Source organism: Lepidochelys kempii, chromosome 10 (assembly GCF_965140265.1).
Source record: "Lepidochelys kempii isolate rLepKem1 chromosome 10, rLepKem1.hap2, whole genome shotgun sequence".
NCBI classification, from domain to species: domain Eukaryota; kingdom Metazoa; phylum Chordata; order Testudines; family Cheloniidae; genus Lepidochelys; species Lepidochelys kempii.
The window spans coordinates 83,879,156-83,902,391 of NC_133265.1; the positions used below are offsets into that span (position 1 = coordinate 83,879,156).

The following is a 23,236-nucleotide window of genomic DNA, read 5'->3' on the forward strand; positions in this document are numbered from 1 at the left end:
GCCATTGTTAGGTGGCTATCTGGAGCCATTCTTCTCCTTTCTGTCTGTATCCAGACAGACCCCCACCCCCCAAATGAATTCGTACAGCAAACCCCATCCCACTAGCCAGGCCAACACACGGCGCTCAGACGTGTACAGGGCAGCTCCTTCTTTGTCAGAGCATTCGCACGGTGACAGCACTATTATGGGCTATTTCAATGTGTCAGAAACATCAGGACTGTCTGTAATTCACACAGATCATCAGAAATTCCACTCCTTTAAACTCCTCCACAAACTCCTTTCCCCCAGATTCCTACTCTCAGCATTTCTCTCTGCTAACCCGCCATTTCTAGTCCCTCCATTTCTATTCCATACCAGCAGCCTAAACAACAAAAACTGGGACCTACCTCTGCCTGCCTACATCTGTCAGCATTCATAATCACTAATGCTAAGGTTTTGTCACAGATATTTTTAGTAACAGTCACGGACAGGTCACAGGCAAGAATGAAAAATTCACAGAAGCCCATTCCCTGCCCCTGACTTTTACTAAAAATATCTGTGACAAAATGGGGGGCTTGGGCAGCTGCGGCGGGGCTGGGAGCTTCAGGGTCCCCCTCCGCTGGCAGTTCCAAGCAGAGGGGGTTCCCCCTGCCTCCGGCAGCTTCCAGGAGTGGCGGGAGCAGCAGGGATCTCACCTGTGGCACCTGAGAGCTGCGGGGGTCCCCCCTGCCCCCTGCAGCGGCCAGGAGAAGCGGGAGCTATGGGGGTGCCCCTGCTGCCCGTGGTGGCTGGCAGCGGTGGGGATCCTCCCTGCCGCCTGCTGTGGCCAGGAACTGTGGGGTTCCCCACATCTCCCAGCCGGCGCTGGCTGGAGTCACTGAGGTGTTTGGAAGTCACGGAATCCATGACTAAATTGCAGCCTTAATGATCATGAATGACAGACGATGTGGTGGTTCATACTGTGATCATTGTCAGATGAGGAAACATATAGGGAACATTTTGAATGCTGATAATTCAGTCCGTCTGTTGTATGCAGAAGCACCTCACTGGGTTAGATTCTGCCTTCCATTAAGGCCACGTCGTATTTCTCTGAACCAAGAAATGTGGTCACATACTAGAAAAGAAGGGAACTAGAGCCATGTGTTCAGAACGTTCCAGAACACCAGCTTCAAAACTCTGTCTGATTTTTACCAAACTTCCCAGCAAGCCTGTACCTTGAGATGACGTGCGGCATACAAAATTACAGTCAGATGAGGGTCTTTTTAAAGAAATTAGGGCCAATGTTCCCTTTGACTTTTTATGCCCATGTGCGGAATGAATTTTGTTATGTGCACCAATATGGAGGTGATGAGTGGCGGGGGTGGGGCTGAAGGGTTCAGAGTGTGGGAGGGGGCTCGGCTGGGGCAGAGGGTTGGAGTGCAGGGGGCTGTGGGCTTTGGGGTGGGGCCAGGGATGGGGGAGGTTGTGGTGTGGGAGGGGGCTCCGGGCTAGAGCAGAGGGTTGGGGTGCGGGGGGGTGTGTGTGAGGGCTCTGGCTGGAGGTGCGGGCTCTGAGGTGGGGCCGTGGATGAGAGATTTGGGGTGCAGGCTGCCCCGGGGTTGTGGTGGGGAGAGAGGACTCCCCCCAGCCCTCTCTCGCCGCAGCAGCCCGGGGCTAGGGGAGAGGTGCCTTTCCGTGCCGCAGCAGCTCTGGTGGGGCTGAGGGAGAGGCATTTCTCCCCGCTGCGAGCCTGCGCGGCCCTTAATAGCCTGCTGCGCCAGGGAACTTAGGCTAGGGCGTGGGTTGAAAATCCAGTTTATAAAAGAAAGAAACCTCCAGTCTTACCTACACAGCGCCCACTGCTGCGTGTAATATTTTAAAAAATTGACGCATGTTTTTCTCCACAAGTGCCAAGACAATTAATGTTCCCTTCACTAGAGCCTAAACATTATGATTAAATTAAACTGCTGACTCGCACTGTCCATGACACTAGTCACTGCTTTTAAAAATGTCTTGATTCTGGCCAGCTGGACCTTTTGTACGTGCTGCTCAGATCTGTGCAACTAACAATTTAAGGTTTTCAGGTTTAAGAAGGAGACTCGGTGATACGTGGGAGCTTTCTTCCTTGGTTAGCGCTAGACAGTAAATCAGTAGTCCCACAGGTCCGAGAGTTGTATTGTATATTCTGCTGGGCGAGTCGTGTTTTTTGTGCTCCTGCAGATTCCCGTCTATAGGCAGGATGTCACGGTCTAGATAAGGCTGCCAGGAACTGTTCTGTTGGCGTAATTTAAGAGGGAAGATTCATTACCCCACCGTATTCAGGACTGAGTGTTGCTATTGACGTGTAAACTTTGCTGGCGCTGCAGCGTTTTGATGAGATCTTCTTGTGTTCTAGGATGTGTCAGGAAATGCGGCATTTTTGGCCTTCACTCCCTTTGGTTTTGTTGTTCTGCAGGGAAACAAGAGAATTCACTTCATCAAATGGTGAGTTCCCCCAATTTCAGCCCATTCTAGTGTTTGTTTGTTTAAGATGCTTTTATCAAGCGCTGGTAACTCACTATATTATTTCTCTTGATTGCAACAATAAGAAATGTATCCAAAGGACGAGGATAAAGCATAGCACTAGCTGTGTTTCCGTCAATATAGCCGTGGCATGTGATAAATAGTAGGCGTGCTACTTGAGCGGTAGGGTTAGATTTTGAAAAGAGCTCTGCATTGACCTAACTTACCTCCCGTTGGCATTAGTGGGAAAACTCCTACTGACGAAAATGGAAGCAGAGTTAAGCTAATACCAAATGCATTTGAAAATCCCATTCACAGCGTCTTCTGTGAAGAAGTTAAAATTCACTGGGGAGTATAAAAGCTACTAGTCCAACAAACGGCACTGACAAGTGGAATTGCTTTGGGTGTCCGTAAGCCTCTGACTGCCAGAAGCTGGGACTGGACAGCAGGGGATGGATCACTCAATGATTCCCTGTTCTTTTCATTCCCTCTGGGGCACCTGGCGCTGGCCACTGTCGGCAGACAGGACACTGGGCTGGATGGACCTTGGGTCTGACCCAGTCTGGCCATTCTGATGTTCTTACATTGTTATTGCCAAGAATAGTGGTTGGAATTCCCTGTTGGGAAAAAGAGGAGAGAGGCTAGTTCGGGATGGTTGGAGGAGCAAAACAAGATCATCAGTGCTGTGTGAGGATAGTCCTGTGCCCATAAGGATGTTACCCCCGGGTTAACTGTTGCTAGCAATTTCATTTGTTAAAAATGTATTTAGAAATATTTATATTAATTGAGCCAGATTCCAATCTCAATAATACTTATGTCAATTAGAATAACTCCTTTTAAATCTGGAGTCACTCCAGCTTTACCACAGTGTCACTGAGAGCTGACGTCTCCAAGACCCCCTTATGTGAAGGGTTAGTCGGCAGGTGTGGACAGGTCATGAGCGTTAGTTGCATGTTCACTCCAAGCACAGTAACAAGCCACAGGTCTTTGAGTGTGTCGATAACTAGGAAGAGAACAAAAAGACCTCTCCTCCTTTCTCACCGATGAAGGTTTGAGGGGTGGCTTGTCCTGCAGTAGTCATGGAGATTGGGCTGTCTCTTGAGTGAGGGAGGTCATATTTTGGGCCTAGACTGCTTGTCAGAGACCCTTAAGCTTGTCTCACTGCCACCTTCCTGCTTTCTCTCTCAACCCCTTGATGTTTCTTCCCATGAAATGTCTGTCTCATACACCACTGTACTTTCTGCTTTGATGGCCTGATAGGCACTGTCCCATTTTTTACATATTCTCTGGGTCATCTCCAATCACAGGCACAAACTTGTGTGTCTTGACCCTGGCATCTCATCAGTTGGCCTATTCTGCCCATTTGATATGTGAGATGCGCAGCTTTGTAACAGCCTGTGGAAGGTGTTTATATCAGGGGACAATTTACAGCCAGTTCCATATACAGGTACCTACTTTCCACCTCATCCACAGTGTAAATGAATCCATGTTTCTGCACCCTCAATATGTGCAGTGGGCTAAATTCCCCTCAGGGCAGAGGTCCTGCCCTTTGTATCACTGGCAGCAGCCTCCTCTAGGACCTTAGAGGAAATTCTGCATTTCTCTTTGCAGCCTGGGTAGCAGAACTGATGCATTTCCACTGTGCATTTGGCCGGCTGAGCAGGGTTTTAGAATGCAGCTGAGAGGGAGCAGAGTCCCCTGTAATGGGCCAGAGGATTTGCTGGTGTGCCAGGGCCTCTGGTGCATTCCCAAACCAAGTGAGAATCTAGTGTTGGGGAAGAGGAGTTCTTCCTGCTTGCCCCGGCATAGACCCCTTAGTGGCCAGATGAGCGACTCCTGCTGGGGAGAAGGTTTGTCCTTTGCTGGGCAATTGAACTGGGGCTGAAGAGGCAGATTTCTGAAGGCATGGAGTAACTTAAGGATGGAGATAGGTACCTCCTGGGATTTTCCTGGATGGGGTGAATTTCACACCATACACATGAAAGAAAGAGAAACACATTTGGGATGCTGCCAAACAGAATCTCACCAGGAACAAAGATCATCTCCTCACATCCATAAACCCCAGTGCACGTTAGCCCGATTGCACTAGTATTTTGTGCATGATTCCTGACTGCTCATGCGATGAACTAACTGCAAGGTGTTCCAGTGGTGACCAGACAGCTCTGCAGCATGATGGTGAGTTGGCCATGTTCACGCAGCACTTTGCACATGGGACGTGCTTGATATCGTTCTTACTGCCCTCTTATTTCGTGTATTTATAAAATCAGAGTATATTTCTTAATAATAATGTCATGCTGTTTTACTGAGGCTCAGTACGGCCTCTTCAGTGATTACAAATTCACATGATTTAAAAGGAACAATAAATCTAATAGGGAGCCTATTGCAACATGTTTCCTTTAAATGGAGGAGGCTAAATTCTGCTGTAAATTACGGTTGTGCACTGGATAGTGTGCATTTCCTCGACGCTTTCAGAATCTCCCTTCCCCATTCTCTGTCTTGTGCAAAGATCATAGTAACTGTTTGTCAGCTGCATCAATCAACTGGTGGCAGAGTAGGAGGCTTGGTTGATCTATTTATGAACATGGCATGGGTCTGTGGTTATGGGATTATTCGAAGGTGCCTGGATGGTTAATAATAATTATGTGATGGGGTCTGACTGTGTGGGACTCATGCTCAGCATGTGTTCAGCTTGGGATCTGGGCACATCTTTTTCTGGCAGGTTTTGCTTCCCCCTTTCACCTGCCTCCTCCTCTCCCCAAAAGGAGAGTTTGTGTAACTTGCTTTTTTCATCCCCCTGCAAGGGGAAATATACAAGTGTTTCCCCTGCCCAGAGTAACTGCATATTTTAGTGTATGGTACACAGCAGCTCGCCTATACATGGGAATCGAAGTGAAACAAATTTGCCAATTAACTGTTAGTTGTAAATTCCTTTTAGATTGTCTCTCCCTTTAGGGTGAGGAGTTTATTCTGTTCCACTTTGGCCCCACAGCTGAAACCATGTTTGAAGAACCGATTCAAAGCATTGTTTTAAACAGGTTTGAGCTAATTAGGCTTAGAGATGGTTTGGCCACTGTGCATGAATGGGGCCAAACTGTGACTAGACAGAGGCTAAATTGTTGTGCCCCAACTTTATTTAAACCCGCATTGGCTCCATGTACCCTGGCCAGGAATTAGCTTGAACTGGTTTAACATTGTGTGGGTTAAACTGGTTAATCTTACTGGAGAGAGCTGGGGCACTTCAGGGCACCCTGACCGTGACTGTTCGTTAACGAAAACAGGCTCAGTCTTTTTAGCCTTTCCTTTATGAGAACTTTTCTTAAAATGTGGGATCATCATATTTGGTTAAAATCTTTCTGCAGAGCTGCCCAGTGTTGGTGATGGCAGTGAGCTTACACTGTGGCTGGTCTCAAAAATGGGGCTTCTTGCCAGCTTAACCCTTTAGATACTCTAGAGATCTATAGGGCTTATCCTGCATTTCTTGCACATCGAGCATTTCCATTGATTTCAATGGGCATTGTGGATGCAGGATTGGGTTCATGTAGTGTGCACCTGTGGGTTTTTAAAGATGCCAGCAGTTGATGACTCCCACAAATTGCATGCATATTTTCTGTATTTGCAAAGCCCTACGTAGCATGTGTAGACAGACGACTGCATACACAAATCCTGGTAATGAGGTTTGTGAATGCCTGGTTAGACATGCAGCTACCCGGGTTGTGCACAGAAGCAGATTTGCTGGTGCAAAGGGTACATTTTGCCTGGTTGGCCTGTTGCATGAACCACTGGAAGTGTGTCACAAACACAGAATATTCATGCTCTTAAGCATTAATTGGTAAGCAGTCTGGAAAATGCCATAAACAGAAATGAAAATGCAATGTAAATGCAAACACCACGTATCTCACAGGTACACACAGTATCTGTTAAACGGAGGAAGTCTCTTGGCAGATGGATATTTCTGCTGCAGAAAAAGAGAAAGTCCTCTTAATTGCTGCCACTAGGTTAACTCTGGGCGTTCTGAACTCTGCCCTCTCCAGGGCAATGGTGTTTTCCTTTGAAAGGGTGACTAAAACCAAACGCAGTGTTCTAGCTAAGATCTAACCCATGCAATGTACAGTTACAGTATCACTTCTCTTGCTTTGTATTCTATCCCACTGTTGATGCATCCCAGTATCCTGTTTGCCTTTTTTACTGCAGCCACACACTGGGCTGATGGCTTCAAGGATTTTTCTACAATAACCCCTAAACCCCTTTCCCGGTCAGTACGCTGCATGACTGTTCCATGTAATATGTACTCTCTATATTTGGTTTGTTGCCCCAGACTTATTATTTTTTACATTTGTCTACATTAAACTGCATTGTCCATGTATTGGCCCAGTCACCTGAAAGACCCCCCCAGACCCTCTGAATCTGGTTGCATTGTTCCTCATTCTTCGCTGTATCTCAAATTTTGGCCTCATCAGCTCAGTGTGGTATCTTACATTTGATATTTTCATCCAGATAATGCACATATATAAGCAAAGTTCTCAGACGACTCCTGGACGTTCCCCTGCGAGTCACATTCCATCCCGAGACGTTCCCCTTTCCAGCCACTGTCTTTGAGCCAGGAGTCCTCTTGTCACTATGTTACACTTCGGACGAACTGAAAAATATGGCTTTGAGGCTGTTCCAACTACTGTTCTGAAAATAGTCTATTGATTAACTTCGCGTTTCATACAAACAATTTGGCTTAATTTGTGCATATTACCGGATCCAATTCCACTGTGTGTGGGTTCTGCATTAATGACAGTGATATGGGTGATGAGCAACATGTCTGTTACATATGTGGTTTTGTAATTTTAGGAACGAGGTAGCCAAAATGAAATTCGAAGGAAAGACATTCTGTTTATATGTAAGTCAGAAAGAGGTGAGTGGATTTTCTCATCATGTCAGGGCTCACTAGGTACAGTCTTTACTTCTGCCTCAAATATTAAACATTTGCTATTGTGCCTGGTAGAGAAAATAAACACAGCTCCAGAAGTCTGTTACCGACCTACGACGCTGCATTTAATCCTAGAATCAGAGAAGCGTAGGACTGGAAGGGACCTCAGTAGGTCATCTAGTCCAGTCCCCTGCACTCCACGCAGGACTAAGTAATAACTACTTTATTCCTGCTTTTGCAGCCTTCTCCTGTAATCACACAGTTAAGGTCTGATCTCTGTTGGCTCCAAGGAAAGCAGGATCCAGCCCTTACTTATAAAATAGAAATGAAGGTTATGACACGTATTTAAAAAATATACACAGATCTGGCAGTGGCAAACGAAATGGCCTTTCAGACCGACGGCAGCCCTCTGACACTCAGGTGTAGGCATTCCGGGTCCCAAACCAGTGCAGTCCAGTGGTCGGGCATCTGTGTGTAGCCCTCCTGCCCGTCAGAGTCGGCAGCAACAAGGGCCGGGTTCAGTATCGAGGGGATCCAGTCCAATAACACCGTGCAAAACCGGCTCGAGCCCCCACCCAGTGACAAATATATACCACCCCCGCTGGGCGCCTCCAGGAGGCAATACTTCCCCTCTCGCAAGCACAGAGTCTGAGTGTAGCAAAAGCCTTTTAATAACAGAGAGAAGCAATGTGGCATTATGTTGGGGAGACACCACCAACCGGATTCCTAACACAAACCATGAGCAAAAACCCACCCCAAGCAAATTGGGCTGTGTCCTTTCCCTTGGGTTCTTGAGTCCAGCAAACCAAAAGTCACCCAAAGTCCCAAAAGTACAACAACCCAACAGTCTCTGCCCATGGTCAGTGCAGCCCCAGAGTTTGAACGTTTATCTGCAGAGTTTTACCTCCCAGGCTGGGTGGAAATGGGGGGGGGTTAAGGGGCACCTTACATGGTCCAAAGCTGACTGCTCCGTCTCTCCATGGGCCTCCACTCTGCTCTGCCAGCTGTCCCACAAACTGCTTCTCTCCACCAGCTGTCCGGTGAGCTGCTCCAGCCATCTGGCAATATATCTTCAGCCCCCGCCCCCACTACTTAACACAGCACTCAGTGATTTCAGCTCTTAGTAATTTTAGCTCTTTAGTGATTTCAGCTTGTAGTAAGGGAGCCTCAGTGCTGGTGCACCATTGGCCCAAAGTGAATTCAGCTCAGCAGCCTGTGACTAGACTCCTAATGGAATCAAAACTAGCTCTGATATTCCACAGTGGAGAGAGGAGAAGGTGCAATTGGCATTTAGGGCCCTCACCAGAGGCCCATGCCACCAAGTATTTCGCTTCTCGGCTCTATGAGCTAAGATCAAGTGTAAGTAGTCTCTTGGCCTATCCAAGTATCTTGATGTTTTTGGTCTTTTGGACTTGAGATGAAAATCTTGTCTGTATCTCTTGGACCTTGAAGTGAAAAAATTATCTAAGTTATACCTGTCCCCAGCCTCTCTCAATTCACTAGGTTTTGGAACCCATGTCCCTTGTCTAGTGAGTGCTACTTAGTTGATGGTGAGTCGCTCCGTCATAAAACAGTTCCACTGTCCTTGATTCACATAATCAGGGTAAAAACACTTTATTCTTCCTGCCCCAATAATAGAGAAACTGGGGATCCCACAGCAGCCAAAGTGACCATTTGGGCTGCTGTGGGCTCATGCTAGGCGGGGTGGGTGTGCCTATGCAAACAAAATCAGCCCCTGAAGTTTTTTTCCGCAACTTGCCACAATTCGCCACCAGATGTCAGGGTAGAGCTCATCCTGACTCTGCTTACATATACAAGGGTCAGAACATTCAGGTATCCCTTGGAGGGCATCCAGTTCAATATCTATATTATCTGCTCAGGGCAGGGCTTCACACTGCATTTTGGGGATATTATTTCTGAGGGCTACATGTTAGCCCTGCCCATCCCAGTCGGACCTGATTATCTAAATGAGTGTGCACACTTCGATTTTGAAATGGGTTAAGTACGGTACAGCACATGAGAGAGAGTTAGCTAATCCCTGTGAATTTTTAAAATATATATTTTTGGATACACAGGAATATGGATGAACCAAGCATCAGTTAATTGAGTCTTTACCAGTGGAAATCAGACATATTTCCAGTAGGATCAGTCAGTCAGATACATGTTTCCATGTATTGTGGTGAGTCTTGAAGGTTTGCTGTGTAATAAATGAGCTGCTTTAGTTTCAGCTGCCCTGCAGATTGTAAATATGCCGCCTGCTAACCACACTCAGTTGTTTCCATGTGGAATTTTTTGTAGGAAAAGAAAATTGCTCTTACTTATTTTGCTCCAACACCAGAAGCGTGCAAGCATCTCTGGAAATGTGGGATAGAAAACCAAGCTTTTTACAAGTAAGTACAAAGATTATTAGGAGTTTTTAATTTTTTGTACTGTACGTTTTCTGTGGGCTTGTAGCAACAGGCCTTGTATGAACATGTGATTATAGCATCAAGGCAGCACAGAATCCGATCCAGATCCAAACCAACTCCTTCCATGCCTCCACCCAGGTCACTCACCTCCCTCTGCTAAGGCCTGGAGGAAAGGAGCCCTGCTCTGCTAGATCTTAGCAGATTTCAGAGGGGTTTCCATAGCTGTGTCTTTTTTTTCATGTGGGTGAGTGGTTAGCCTGACACACTACCCCATAGGTCCATGGCTCCTTATTCAATACATTTGGAACAGCCCATACTGTGTATGGGGTTCCCTCATCCGCCACCTGAGGGACACGCTGGTAGCTTAGGATGCCTCAGGCAAAATGTATTCTTGGACAAGCTTTAGACCTGGTGGAAGACAGAAAAGAGGCGGACAACAGATGACGTATACAAATACCATGTTGCTGTCACGGAAATAGACTGTAATGGAGCAAGGAACGTGGCCCTCGACAGATGGACGTGGACAACCTGGGTTGCCTCATGTGTCACAGGGCATGAGAGCATCTAATTAAAAAAAAAAAAATGATTAGCAGGTCTGCCATCTGCCGTGGGTGCCTACGCACCAGACTGGGAGCGTCCCTGCCCCCTTCCTGGTTCTGGAATGCAGCCAAGTGCTTAGCATTTAAAACTTCCACGGCTAATTGCTTAGTCGTAAAAGTTTAAGAAGGAAATTAAAACTTTAATTGTTTGGAGATTAAAACTTTAACACTAAACAGCTGATAGAGACCAAGTCTGGCCTGGCTCCCCCCCCCAGGGGATGATGCGGGGGGGGCCATCATCACGACAAAGGATGCCTGGGTCAAATCTGAGCAGCACCGTGACCCCCTGGAGTGGGGAGCTGAGCCCAGCCTGCCCTGCAGGACCCGAGCTACAGGAGCCGCCAGCGGAGAGTAGGTACTGCAACCCCCCAGCCCATGTCCTCCCACCCCTCTGGGGGCAGGACCCAACTTCCCAGGGGACCCTCTGACACATTCTGGCAACCCAGTTTGGGGTCACGACCCATGCGTTGCTAGAGCCTGCCTCTGAGGGCTCAGCTACAGCAAATACAGCGCTAAACCTCACCAGTGCAGAGAGATCAGGCACGTCCTGGCTTATAACGATGGGCCAGATCCACAGCGTGCCAGAGGTGTGCCCCGCACACCTGGAGACAGGGGCTGGGGCTTCGGTGACTCCAAGCCACTGACCATGGGGGTGCTGGTGGGTGGACCGGCCCCTGGCAAAAAGTGAAACAGCTTCCCTTTTCCCACTCCACTAGTTGGGATCTCCAGAGCCCAGCACACCCTGGGTCCCCACCCCTACCCTGAGCTATCCAAGACATCTCCAGTAGTTGAAGAGTCCTCATTTCCTGCCCGACGGTCGCTTTAAGCCCAACACCATGAAGGGTCTTGGAAGGACAGAGAATCGGGCCCATGGCATCTCTCCTTTTTGTATTGAGTTTATGTATCAGAAAGTTTGAGGCATCTAATGCAAATGCAGCTCAGAGGGAAGAACTGAAAGAAACATGTTCCTGACCGTGATCGGACACTTCAAGCCCTTCTCCCTTCTGAATAGGGAAGGAAGGATGGTCTAGGGATCAGAGCACTAGGCTGGGACTTCAGAAACCCGGGGTCAGTTCCCAATTCTGCCAGACTTCCTGTCTGACCGTGGGCAAGTCACTTAATCTTTCTGTGCCTCAGTTCCCATCTGTACTATAGGGAGCAGCAGGGTCTTGTGAGGATAAAATCCATTAAAGATTGTGAGGCGCTCAGCTGTTATGGTGATGAGCCATATCAGACCCCCGCCAAATAGAACAGCCTTTAATGTACAGACCTAGTCTCGGGTGGGGGTTTAATGCTCATTCTCAGTAAAAACTGCAGTCTCGGGTCCCTCGCTGTGAAATGATATCGGCCCAGCTCTGCACTTGAATGCATGCAAGCAGCTTCCACTGATGGAACAAGCCTCAGGCAAAGGGGCAGCCTGAGGCCGGTGCACCACTTAATTCCCGCCCAATGACCCATGGTGGAGTTTGTAAAGTGAACTCCTCAGAGCAGACTGCAAAGCACTGGGATAGTTCATCTCACATTGCTCTTTTGTACATGGTTATCTCAGGACTCAAGAGTTTGTCATTAGTTTTGTCTCAAAGAGAGTTTCTGAAATTGCATTGGAGAGGACTGGACAGCTGCTGGAAGAACCAGGGATCGTACTGCGTCAGCTTTCTTGGGTGAAATCAAAAATTTTCAGTATACAACCTTTCAGCAATCCTTGAAGAATTACAGTCCTGTGATATAAATGTACGGTGCTTTGTCACCAAATTCAGAACACCCCAGACAGACATTCCTTGTTTCCAAAAGGGAGAGGGAGGGGCTGAAAAGTGGGGAAGCCTTTAGGGTAGAAATTGTTGCACCTTTACAAAGCCGGAACTCTCTGGGATGCTTGTTTGGGAAAACACGTCAGTTTTCTGTTCCTTTCTTCTTTTGATTAATTAGTTTGATCTTGAAAGAATCAGGGTATGAAAGAAGTCACTGATCTGTAAATCAATAAGACATCAGATAGAACATTTTGGTTTCACCACACTGCTTTCTGTTTTACTTAAAAATAGACTGTTTTGTACTTTGTAATGAGTTTTATTGTAATCAGTGAGATGTAAGATAAAGTGTTCTGTATTCTCTTTGGGAATACTGCAATCAGCAGGTTTCGTTTCTCGTTATGTGAACATGAAATGAAATTGCTCTATTGCATTACAACTTTTTGTTACGACTAATAATGTTGGTGGGTTACGCACCCGTTAAAATGGATCGTGGTTTCATTCATGCTGCAGTGTGTGTGTACTGCTCAATGGGGGTCATGCTGGATTCTCCCGGGATGACTGAGGAGCAGGTGGTGTCATCCGTCAGGGCGTCTGATGTATTTCTGACCAAAGTCTCATCCAGAAAGGTGCCAGGCTGCCTCCAGGTAGTGCGTGATCTGTGTACTCAGCATCCTCCCAGTCAGAGGTTCTGGTAGGTATCTTAATACACTGGATAGTTTCAGCCCACACAGAAACCAAACACAGAATCTTGTTAATCGTCTCCTGGGGTGCAGTGTTCTTGGCTTGGCCTGATGGTGAAGTGCGATGCCTGTGTTCATTGTGTCTGGACGTATCTGTGACTGCCCAGCGTGGCAGAATGCCACCAGTGGACAGCCAGGGGCAACTCATATTCCTACATCACCACCGAATAAAGACCCTCCACGTCTCCCTCCTCTGAGCGCTCATTGCGCTGGAGATGCTGTCTGAGCCCAGGTTCTCTTTCAAAGGGCTGCACCATGGTTAAAGAGCAGCTCATTGTAATAGGCCTTTAGGGTGCTTGGGTAAAGTTCAGGAAACGTGTCTGTCCCAGTTCTTGGCAGGTCGCCGAGGTAGGTACAGTATTAATGATTGGAGGGTTGTGAATAGATATAATTAGAACTCAAGCTCTTAGCAGTCCTTTCCATTCCAGCCTACTGTCCTGTGTAAGCCACTTATCTTATCTCATTGTGTTATATATCTCAGAGGGCCGACTCTTTGAATTCTGTCTCATTACCATTCTCAGTCAGTGTCAGACTCCTATCTGCTGCTGCTGCTAAAAGTTACATCTGGTAAGATCTGTGAGATCAATTTGAGAGCGGGAGAATGAAAGGAACGTGGCAGCCAGAAGGCCCTGGCTCTTTGCCTCCACCCTCTCCCTCATTAGCTGCTGTTGCACGAGGATAAACCACAAATAACTGGAGCTGTTTCTGGAGTCCATCACATAGTGCTAGCTATGGGATGTGCAGATTCCCTGCAGAGCGACAGCTCCTTGCCCCATCTCTAGTTACCATTTTCTTTTAAGAGGATTGGAGTAAGAGGCAGTATCCTCATCCACCTTAGATGAGGGGCCTGATCCTGCCCATGCTTTCTGCCAACCATGCTGCTTACTGGCACAAGCAGTCCCGTTCACGTACATTGATTGTAGGAGTACCTCTGGGGGTTAATGGGACTATTCAGAGCAGATAAGTGCATCAGTGTGCTCAGTGTTTGCAGGATGGGGGTTAGACGCTGGTGCTGACATTCTTAAATGCCACGTTCAATGGTGCAGCTGGCGTGAGAGCAACTGTTCTTGTAAGATTTCTGCCATCTTGGGCTGGCCACATGCTGTCTCCAGCCTGAATCAGATGCCTCCCACCTTTGGATCAGCATCAGAACCAAACCTGTTGGGATGGGATGGAACCTGGGAATTCAAATTCCTGACATTTGGTGAGGAGGGAGGGTTGGATTTAAGTTTCCAGGTCAGGGCTGTTCCTGATCGTAACTGGAGCTGGTTCAAAAATGGATTTCAAACGTTCTGTGAAAATTGTTTGGAATTAAAGGATGAAAAAATTTATATCCATGAATTTGTTTCACCCAGTTCTGGTTCTTTTGTCAAAACTCAATGTTTGTTCAGTTGTGGAAAACAGAACATTTTCCATTTGTGATGGACAAAGCCTGAAAAATGTAACCACCTGCTTCTGGCAGTAAAAAGGTGGAAGAACCCACCTCCTTCAACAGAAAAAAGTTTTGACTACAAAGGTTCAATCAGCTCCAGATCTAAGTAGAATAAAAACAGCTGTTTGTTCCCCCAGGGAAGGGGTAGTGGAAGGAGGAGGGGCAGGCCTGCCCTGGTATGCTGTGTGTCAGGGAGCCCAAAAGGGCTGCGTTCCCTTCCTTGCGCGCTGTAGAAGAGGTGAGGCCAGCGGCTTGGGGAAAGGCATTTGTTGCCCTGCGACCGCACCACTGTCTCTGTACTGTGCTGCGATTCCAGTAAGCTCCATCAGGAGAACATTTTGAAAACACTTAAGTGATGTTGCCTGAAAGCGTGTGCACCAGCTTTGGGCTAAAGCAGTGGACCCTCCCGTAGAGATCACGGCGACCGCGAAACTTCATGTATAGCAGGGCTGTCCTGGGAGCAGATTTGGGCCCAGTCCTGGGAGGAGCCAAGCAGCTGCAAATGCTCTCTGAGGCGGTGGGAGCTGCAGGGTCTCGGCATTTGCTCAGCAACTCCCGGGGTCCGCCCATTCTTCTGCGCAGTTCCTTGCCTGTGATGGTTTGGGGTTAATCGAGGTCACAGATAAAGTCCACAGTTAAATCATTTCAAGTCAGAGTCATTGTATGTGGATGTCCCACAAGCCACCCTACCCTGACAAGCGCTGGTACAAGATAAGCTAGCAGCATGTTCCAGAGCTCACTAGACATTTACATGCAGAAGCCATAGAAACATCACTAACCAAATAAACTCCCCCAGAGGACAGGCTGGCTAGTGCTGACAGTTTCTTCGTCCAGCTCCTCAGGCTCCGGCTGCGCAATGAAAGGGTTATTTGCTGTACAGGCCATTTTGTAGACTAGCCGTTTTCTCCGTGGACGGCACTTCCTGTGTGTTCATATGTGATCCAGGAGGGGGGCGTTGATTTCTCCTCCATTCATGTTGCCTGAAATCAGGATTCTTGTATTGAATTTGCAGTTTTTCACTCAAGAGCAGTTCTGCTTGCGGGCAAAAACCTGCAAAAGGTCGCCACTCCTCCCCCGCCCCCAAAATAGGCAATCCTCTTCATGGAACAGAAAAGCAAAGCCCGGCAGTTGTGCGGCTTTCCCACACCATGTGTGGGCTGCCTCTCGTGCCACGGGCAGTAGAACGAAGAGCCGGTATGTTGACCATTGTGAATCCCCTCTGCTGAGAGGAGCAAACCCTGCCAGCTCCTCTGACTGACCCAGACGTGGCAGGACCATGCGGTTCTGCTGAATGGGTTGGAAGGTTGGTGCAGATCCATGCGTGGCTCCGTGAGCGAGGCCTGGGGGTGCACCCAGCACTGCATGAATGCCTCTGCCGTTGTCGCCGTGGGACGGGAACATGGGACCAGAGAGTGTGCAGCTGCCCGAGGCTGGAGCAGTGTGCACGGCCTGAGGGAGGGATCCCCCTGTCCCTGGAGATCCCATCGCAGTAACTTGGGCTGGGTCCTGGGGAGCAGACTGCACCCAAAGTACGTTTGCTCGGGGCGGGGGAGGGGACTAGAGGGCCGGATTCTCCCCTGTGCCTGAGCAGAGCTGAGAGGCGAGGGCTGCAGGGAGCGGGCCCTGGGGTCTGTTAGAGCAGCTGGGGACCTGCTCCAGTTTGTGCCCCTGGAGGATAGGGGAGCTCCACTCCACCCCTCCCTTCCTGGGGACGGTCCCACACACCCTCGCTCCCCTGTGGCAGGTGTGGGAGGAGATGGTTACACAGCTCCCCCGTGGGAGGGGGCTTCTCCCGCGGCCAGCTCAGACCAGAACACAGCCCCTGTGCAGTGCCATAGCGACCCGGAGCCGGCAGCCCGTCTGCTCCTGGGCTCCAGGGAGCAAGCTGGCAGCATGTCTGATCTGCCCTTTTCCGACGGGCGTGGCTGTAATGCGCTTGAGCAAGCAGAACTCGCTGTCCCGAGGGCAGGTTCGACCCCACGGCGAACAGCTTTCACAGTCCACTTGTCCCTGCGTCGCCCTTACGCCCCTCCGAAGTTGCCTTCAGCGTGCGCTCTTCTAGTGAACGTCTGCGGCGGGGACTGCAGCGCTGTGGCGTGAGGACAGTCCGGTCACACCGTGCCCGCGTGACTGTCGGCCGTACAGCGCGGTGGGGCTGCAGGGACCCCAAGGGCTATCTGTGCCCACCCTGCCAGAGGGGCAGTGTCCCTGGGACTTGGGTTACATGCTTACCATTCAGGGCTGGGTTAATGATGTGGGCTGGCTGCTTTCCCTCCAGCTCAGGGCTGAGCCCTGTTTCGCAGATGGCCTAATGGTTTGCCGTCAGTTCCATGCTCCAGCCCCCAGGGATGCGGGGAGGGAGCTGGCTCTGAGCAAGGAGAGCCGACTGGCACGTTTTGGGCTGCGTTTGCAAGTAACACGGGGTGTTACTGTCTGTTGAAGTGGCTGGTCCTGAGCAGGCCTGATTCCCTGGGGGCTGTGGGTGCTCAGAACCGCTCCCTGTTTGATGGCAGTTGGTAATGCCCTCACTGAGTGCCTGTGTAGATGTTTTCGAGTTCTTCAGGATCCCGCTCCCTGCTGCCACCTGGGGTTGGAAGCGGAGAATGTGTGGTAGGGGCCGCGGAAGGGAAGGCGCTGTCTGTCGTGGGCTCCGTTTGAGGGTGCACTGGTCGATCCTTTAATAGAATCAGCTGCACCCCAAAGGCCAGGGCTGCCGCTCTTGGTAAAACATGGCCAGCGAGCTGTGTCGCATCCATAGGCATTGGCCTGCCGCAGCCCGACCTGTTTGTGGAGGGTTCTCCATGTTCTTGGTCTTGTTTCAGGTTGGAGAAGTCAAGCCAGGTCCGCACAGTATCCAGCAGCAACTTATTCTTTAAAGGAAGCCGGTTCCGATACAGGTAAATAATGACAGTAAGTAGCAGTTACTGGATATATTTTCAGACACTCCTGGGTGGTGGATGTAGCAGCTTCCTGACTGCATTAAATACAAGACTTTTCTGAAAGTCTTACTGAAAAGAGACTCCTTTGTCGCAGGAGATTTTTGTATCAAAGCATTTCCAGGTAGCCAAGTAACCTAGCTGTCCTTTTATATTTCCTTGGGCTTTGTTTTATTTTGCTACGTGTTGTTCCTAATTTTATCCCTTACACCTCTCTCACCGCAACAGACCAAAAAAAAAAAAAAAAATTGAGAGAGTGAGAGAGAAAAAATTGCAGCTGATGTTTAAAAATACAGCAACGCGTTGAAACATTCCAGTTCCTCAAAGGCGATGTTCCTTCCTGCATCCGAAGTTTAGATGCTGAATTTTAGCAGGCTGTAAGGAACGATCAAAGTGTGGGACACAGCCAAGTGTTAGAGGTGTGTAAAGAGGCTCCAAACAGTGTGGAGACATTGGGCCAAATTCTGATCTCACGCACACATGCGTCAGTCTGGAGTGTCCGCTGTTGTTTGATGGTCAGAATCCTACTCATCAGAGGAGAATGAAATTCCACTCAAGGGGGATGTGGCATTCCAGGAGGTGGGACGGACTGATTGAACAGGATGTGACCGAAAGGGTTGCTGCCCTTCTGGAACCCCAAACCTGTTCATTTTTAGCAAACGTCTGTCTTTTCTTCTCCATTTGGAGACTGTTTGCCCACAGCGTTCGGTTCCTGTGTGTGAGACTGGAGTAGGGATGGAGTTCTGTTGAAGGATGTACTGTTATGGGGCGGGGGGGGGGCAAAGGGGTGACTGTTTATCAGAGCAGTAGAAAAATCTCAGCAATAGCCAGAATGCTTTTTCAGTTCTTGCCCTGTTTCTGTTCTTGAACCACTTGCAGTGGCCGAGTTGCAAAAGAAGTGATGGAATCTAGTGCCAAGATCAAGAGGGAGCCCCCAGAAATTCACAGGTAAGTACCATCAGCATCTTCATAGCACAGTCCTAGACACGAGGTGCATTGATCTACGACGTCTCACCTTGATTTCAGTCCCGCCTGAAGTGTGGGGAATATCCTGTAGACAGCCAGAGTGTAGCAAGTGCTCTTTCAAGCTGCTTCCTGCACGAGTAGGGTGCATATCACTGCGATACCATTCCTGAGCCGAGGTTGGTAGTAAAAGGGCATTGTTAGCTGGTAAGGACGCTGGTTCACTTCTGTTTTGTCTAACGGTAACGCTGAGCACTTCTTGCAGTCTGGTACTCGAGCAGCACTAGAAGTGGGGCTGGATTCTTTGACTAAGTGAGGTGTTTCAGATCCCAGAGGCTTGTTTAAATACATTGCTAATGAGCTTTGCTGGTGTGTCTAGACAGTGGGTGAAATCCTGGCCCCAATGAAGTCAGTGTAAGTTTTGCCATGAAGGACATAAGAACAGCCATACTGGGTGAGACCAAAGGTCCCCCTAGCCCAGTATCCTGTCTTCCAACAGTGGCCAGTACCAAAGCTTCAGGGGCACTGTACAAAACAGGGCAACCAGCTTCTGACAACCAGAGGTTTAGGGTCACCCCAAACATGGGGTTACATCCCTGACCATCTTGGCTGATAGCCATTGATGGACCTGTTCTTCATGAAATTACCTCGTTCTTTTCTGAACCCAGCTATACTTTGGGGCATCACAGCATCCCATGGCAGTGAGTTCCACAGGTTAATTGTCCATTATGTGGAGAAAGTATTCTCTCCTGTTTATATTAAACCTGCTGCCTATTAATTTCACCAGATGGTGCCTAGTTTTTGTATTTTGGGAAAGGGGCAAATAACACTTTTCTATGCATTTTTCCCACCCCACTCGTGAGTGTATAGACCTCTCTTGTAGCCCCCTTAGTCGTCCTTTTACTAAGCTGACTGGCCACAATCTTTTTAGTTCTCCCCATATGGAAGCTGCTGCGTACCCCGTACCCCTACTCATCTTTGTTGCCCTTCTCTGCACCTTCTCCAGTTCCACTATGTCCTTTTGGAAACGGGCAGCCAGAAAGGGACACAGTATTCAAAGTGGGTTTATATGATGGTTATGATCATTTCTGTCTTATTTTCTACGCCTTTCCTAATAGTTCCTAACATTGTTAGTCTTTTTCACCACTGCTGTGCATTGAACAGAAGTTTTCAGAGAACTACCCAGGATGACTACCAAGATCTCTCGTTTGAGTGGTAAAAGCTCATTTAGACCCTATCATTATATATGTGTAGTTGGGAATATTTTTTCCAATGTACATTAGCATGCATTTATCAATGTTGAATTTCACCTGCCATTTTATTCCCCAGTCATCCAGTTTTGTGAGATCCCTTTGCAACTCATTGCTGTCAGCTTCGGTCTTGACTATCCTGAGTAATTTTGTAGCATCTGCAAATTTTGCCGCCTCGCCGTTTACCCCTTTTCCATATTGTTTATGAACATGTTGAACAGCACTGTCCCGTACAGACCCTTCCGTGAACCCACTGTTTCCATCTCTCCACTGTGAGAACTGACCATTTATTCCTCCCCTTTGTTTCCTGTCTTTTAACCAGTTACTGATCCAGGAGAGAACCTTCCCTCTTATCCCATGACAGCTTAGTTCCCTTAAAAGCCTTTCGTAGGGACTCTGTCAAAACTTTCTGAAAATCCAAGTACATTATATTGACTGGATCACCCTTGTCCACATGCCTGTTGTCCCCCTCAAAGAATTTTAATGGATTGGTGAGGCATGATTTCCCTTTACACAAGCGGTATTGACTCTTCCCCAACAGATCATACTCATCTATGTGTCTGATAGTTCTGTTCTTTGCTGTAGTTTCAACCGGTTTGCCTGGTTTCAACCAGCCTGTAATTTTCGGGATCACCTGTGGAGCCTTTTTTAAAAATTGGTGTCACATTAGCTATCCTCCACTCATCTGGTACAAAGCCTTGTTTCAGTGATAGGTTACATACCACAGGTTAGTTGTTCTGCAATTTCACATTTGATTTCCTTCAGAACTCTTGGATGATACCATCTCGGCTTGGGGACTTATTAAGAACATAAGAACAGCCAGACTGCGTCAGACCAAAGATCCATTTAGCCCAGTATCCCTGTCTTCCGAGGGAATGAACAGAACAGGGAATCATCCAGTGATCCATCCCCTGTCGCCCATTCCCAGCTTCTTGCAAACAGGCTAGGGACACCATCCCTGCCCATCCTGCCTAATAGCCATTGATGGACCTATCCTCCATTAATTTATCTAGGTTTTTTTTTTAAACTCTGTTATAGTCTTGGCTTTCACAACATCCTCTGGCAAAGAGTTTCACAGGTTGACTGTGCGCTGTGTGAAAAAATACTTCCTTCGGTTTGTTTTTAAACCTGCTGCCTGTTAACTTCATTTGGTGACCCCTAGTTCTTGTGTTATGAGAAGGAGTAAATAACACTTCCTTGTTTACTTTCTCCACACCAGTCATAATTTTATAGACCTCTGTCATATGCCCCCTGAATCGTCTCTTTTCCAAGCTGAAATGTCCCAGTCTTATTCATCTCTCCTCATATGGAAGTCTTTCCACACCCCTAATCATGTTTGTTGCCTGTCTCTGTACCTTCTCCAATTCCAATATATCTGTTCTCTTGGCATTGATTTCAGCGGTGCCAGGATGTCATCCAGTATGTCCAATGAGGATCCTTGCTCATCTTTAATCTGCTATTTCTCGTGCACTTGCTTGTGTTGCTTTTTCTGTCGGAGGTTCCCTGAGTGGCGGATATGGGCTCAGCTTCATATTTGCACAGACATTTGCTCGTGACGGTACGCCGCAGATTGCAATGGTCCCAACGCAGATTGCAATGTGCCCTTTGCTGACCCACTTCAGTCCCCACCTTCTTCCAAAAGCTTGGGTTTGAAGCCTCATTCAGTGACGCTCTTTGTCTAGTCTCACTCTGTGCAGATATGTTCTCGTGGTAGTTATATTGCTATTCAGCATGTTCCAGCTACAACGTGTAAGAATGTCGTTCTGTAAGTGAAGCTCTCGCATTTTTGCTATGTGTGAAAATCCGTTTTGAAAAAAACCCACAATCCAGCTGCTGCAGGATCCTAGGATTGACTTCCCTGCTTTTGGTGTTTTTGCCAAAGAGGGCCTGGACTTTTCCGGTTGTCTCTCCTTACTGCTGCCAGCTGCCCTCTTAACCTTTTTCTGGTTGCCATTGTCTGTACTCTCTTTTGTGGGATGTTCAGAGGCACAGTGAGACTTCCAGGATCATTTGTATTGTCTCCAGTCCCCATGCCAGGGAGGAGATCCTTCCATGAGATGCTCTCTTGTTCACTGTGCAATATAATTAGGACCCTACCAAATTCACAGCCGTGAAAAACGCATCACGGAAATCTAGTCTCCCCCGTGAAATCTGGTCTCTTGTGTACTTTTACCGTCTGAAGGCAAGGCCTCGTCAGCAGCAGCACAGAAGTATGGGTGGTAATACTGCGACCCCCTACAATAACCTTATGATCCTCCCATAACCCTCTTTTGAGTCAGGACCCCTACTGTTACAACACTGTGAAATTTCAGATTTAAATAGCTGAAATCATTACATTTACAATTTTAAAAATCCCATGATTGTGAAATTGACCAAAATGGACCGTGAATTTGGTAGGGCCCTACCTATAATATATCTGCAAGCTGCTTCTCCGCTGCATTACACAAGTGTTATCAGAGTCACTCAGTTGTCAGGCCCTGTGTGTAGTGTGTGCACCAAGCAAAAGGTGTCCCCAGCATCTGCCTTTGCTGCTCCTAAAAGACCAAAAACCTGACAACCGTACTCAGCTTTAGTTTAGTCTAAAACCACCCTGAGAGCTTAGCTGAGGAAGGGCTGCAGATTTTAGCTCCAAGCCACCATGTCACAAGAACTCATTGATTTAATGTCCATGTGTCCATCCAGCTGTTGCTAAAAGTATCTGCTGATATTTTCGTTGGTTATTCTTTTCCGACCAGACATCACTGAGCTCAGATGGGGCCCCAGCACTGCCTGCCAAGGAGCGGTGGTTACATCTGGGGGAGAATTGCTTTGCCTGGAGCTCTGCAGAGCGCTGCTCTGTTCCCAGACGCTCAGGGTGGAGCTTTTGCTCCCAGGCATTCACGTGCTTTTGACAGGGCTGAACAAGCAGCAGTTCCAAGACTTCTGCTGACCCCAGGCCTGCTCCTCCGGAGCCTGGATTCCTCTGTGCCCTGGAGAGCAGAACAGCGGGCACTTGGTTTGCTGTGCCTGCGACGTGAGCCGCAAAGACGTAGTTTTGCACATCTCTGGAAGAGACTCGTGGTCTTCTCAGTTTTGTAAGGAGGTTGTTTTCTGTCTGGTGTGAAGGGGTGGGGGGGCTCCAGTGCTTGTGGAGGGGGGGGTGAATAATTACTTGTTTGAAACACCACTCTCAGCTCCCGGCATCCAGAGCCTGCAGAGCTCAGGAAAGAAGCCAAAAGCGAAACCGTGCCTGCCCACATCCTGCATCTGGGCTCTCCACGCCTGGTCGGGCAGCCCCGTGCCCGGCTCCTGAGCGGCCTGCCAAGGGGAGCGCAGCCGTGTGCATTTTCATTAAGTTGCACCTGCCTGGCTCTTCTGCCTCTCGCTTGGTTTCCTTTTACTAGTCCCTAGGTGTCAGCGCTCATCTCTTTTCTGTTTCTATAGAGCAGGATTGGTTCCTAGCCGCAGCTGTCCTTCCATCACTCATGGGCCAAGACTCAGCAGTGTCCCCAGGACTCGACGGAGAGCTGTTCACATATCAATCATGGAAGGTGAGCTCGGGGCATGGATAACTCTGGCTGTGTTTTACGTGCATTCGCGGTGTTCCATTCCCATTCTCCTCCCTCTCAGAGTGCAGTTAATGATGCTTCAGCTGGATCCATGCTCCTTGTCCCCTCCTGAATGGAATAATTGCCAGTCAGAGCAGAGAATCCCTGGCTGAGAGCAGAGATATTCAGCTGCACACTCATTTGTGGCTCACTTCCATTAAGAAATCACCTATGAGTCCAGTGGATGTTTCTGCCTTA

The 23,236-nt window shown here is 48.4% G+C and overlaps 1 protein-coding gene across 9 annotated transcripts in view; it reads left to right on the forward strand.

Moving 5' to 3' along the window:
- Nucleotides 1–23,236, forward strand: part of FRMD5 (FERM domain containing 5) — a 302,761-nt gene that overhangs the window by 245,136 nt on the left and 34,389 nt on the right. For 6 of the 9 annotated variants that reach the window (XM_073304542.1, XM_073304538.1, XM_073304544.1 and 3 more), the window contains exons 8-13: nucleotides 2,354–2,442; nucleotides 7,297–7,360; nucleotides 9,674–9,765; nucleotides 17,125–17,199; nucleotides 18,118–18,186; nucleotides 22,875–22,981. In XM_073304542.1, the coding sequence (XP_073160643.1) occupies nucleotides 2,354–2,442; nucleotides 7,297–7,360; nucleotides 9,674–9,765; nucleotides 17,125–17,199; nucleotides 18,118–18,186; nucleotides 22,875–22,981 (496 nt within the window). The remainder of the gene's footprint in view (nucleotides 1–2,353; nucleotides 2,443–7,296; nucleotides 7,361–9,673; nucleotides 9,766–17,124; nucleotides 17,200–18,117; nucleotides 18,187–22,874; nucleotides 22,982–23,236) is intronic. The other 3 variants (XM_073304539.1, XM_073304546.1, XM_073304543.1) reach the window with 2 other exon arrangements.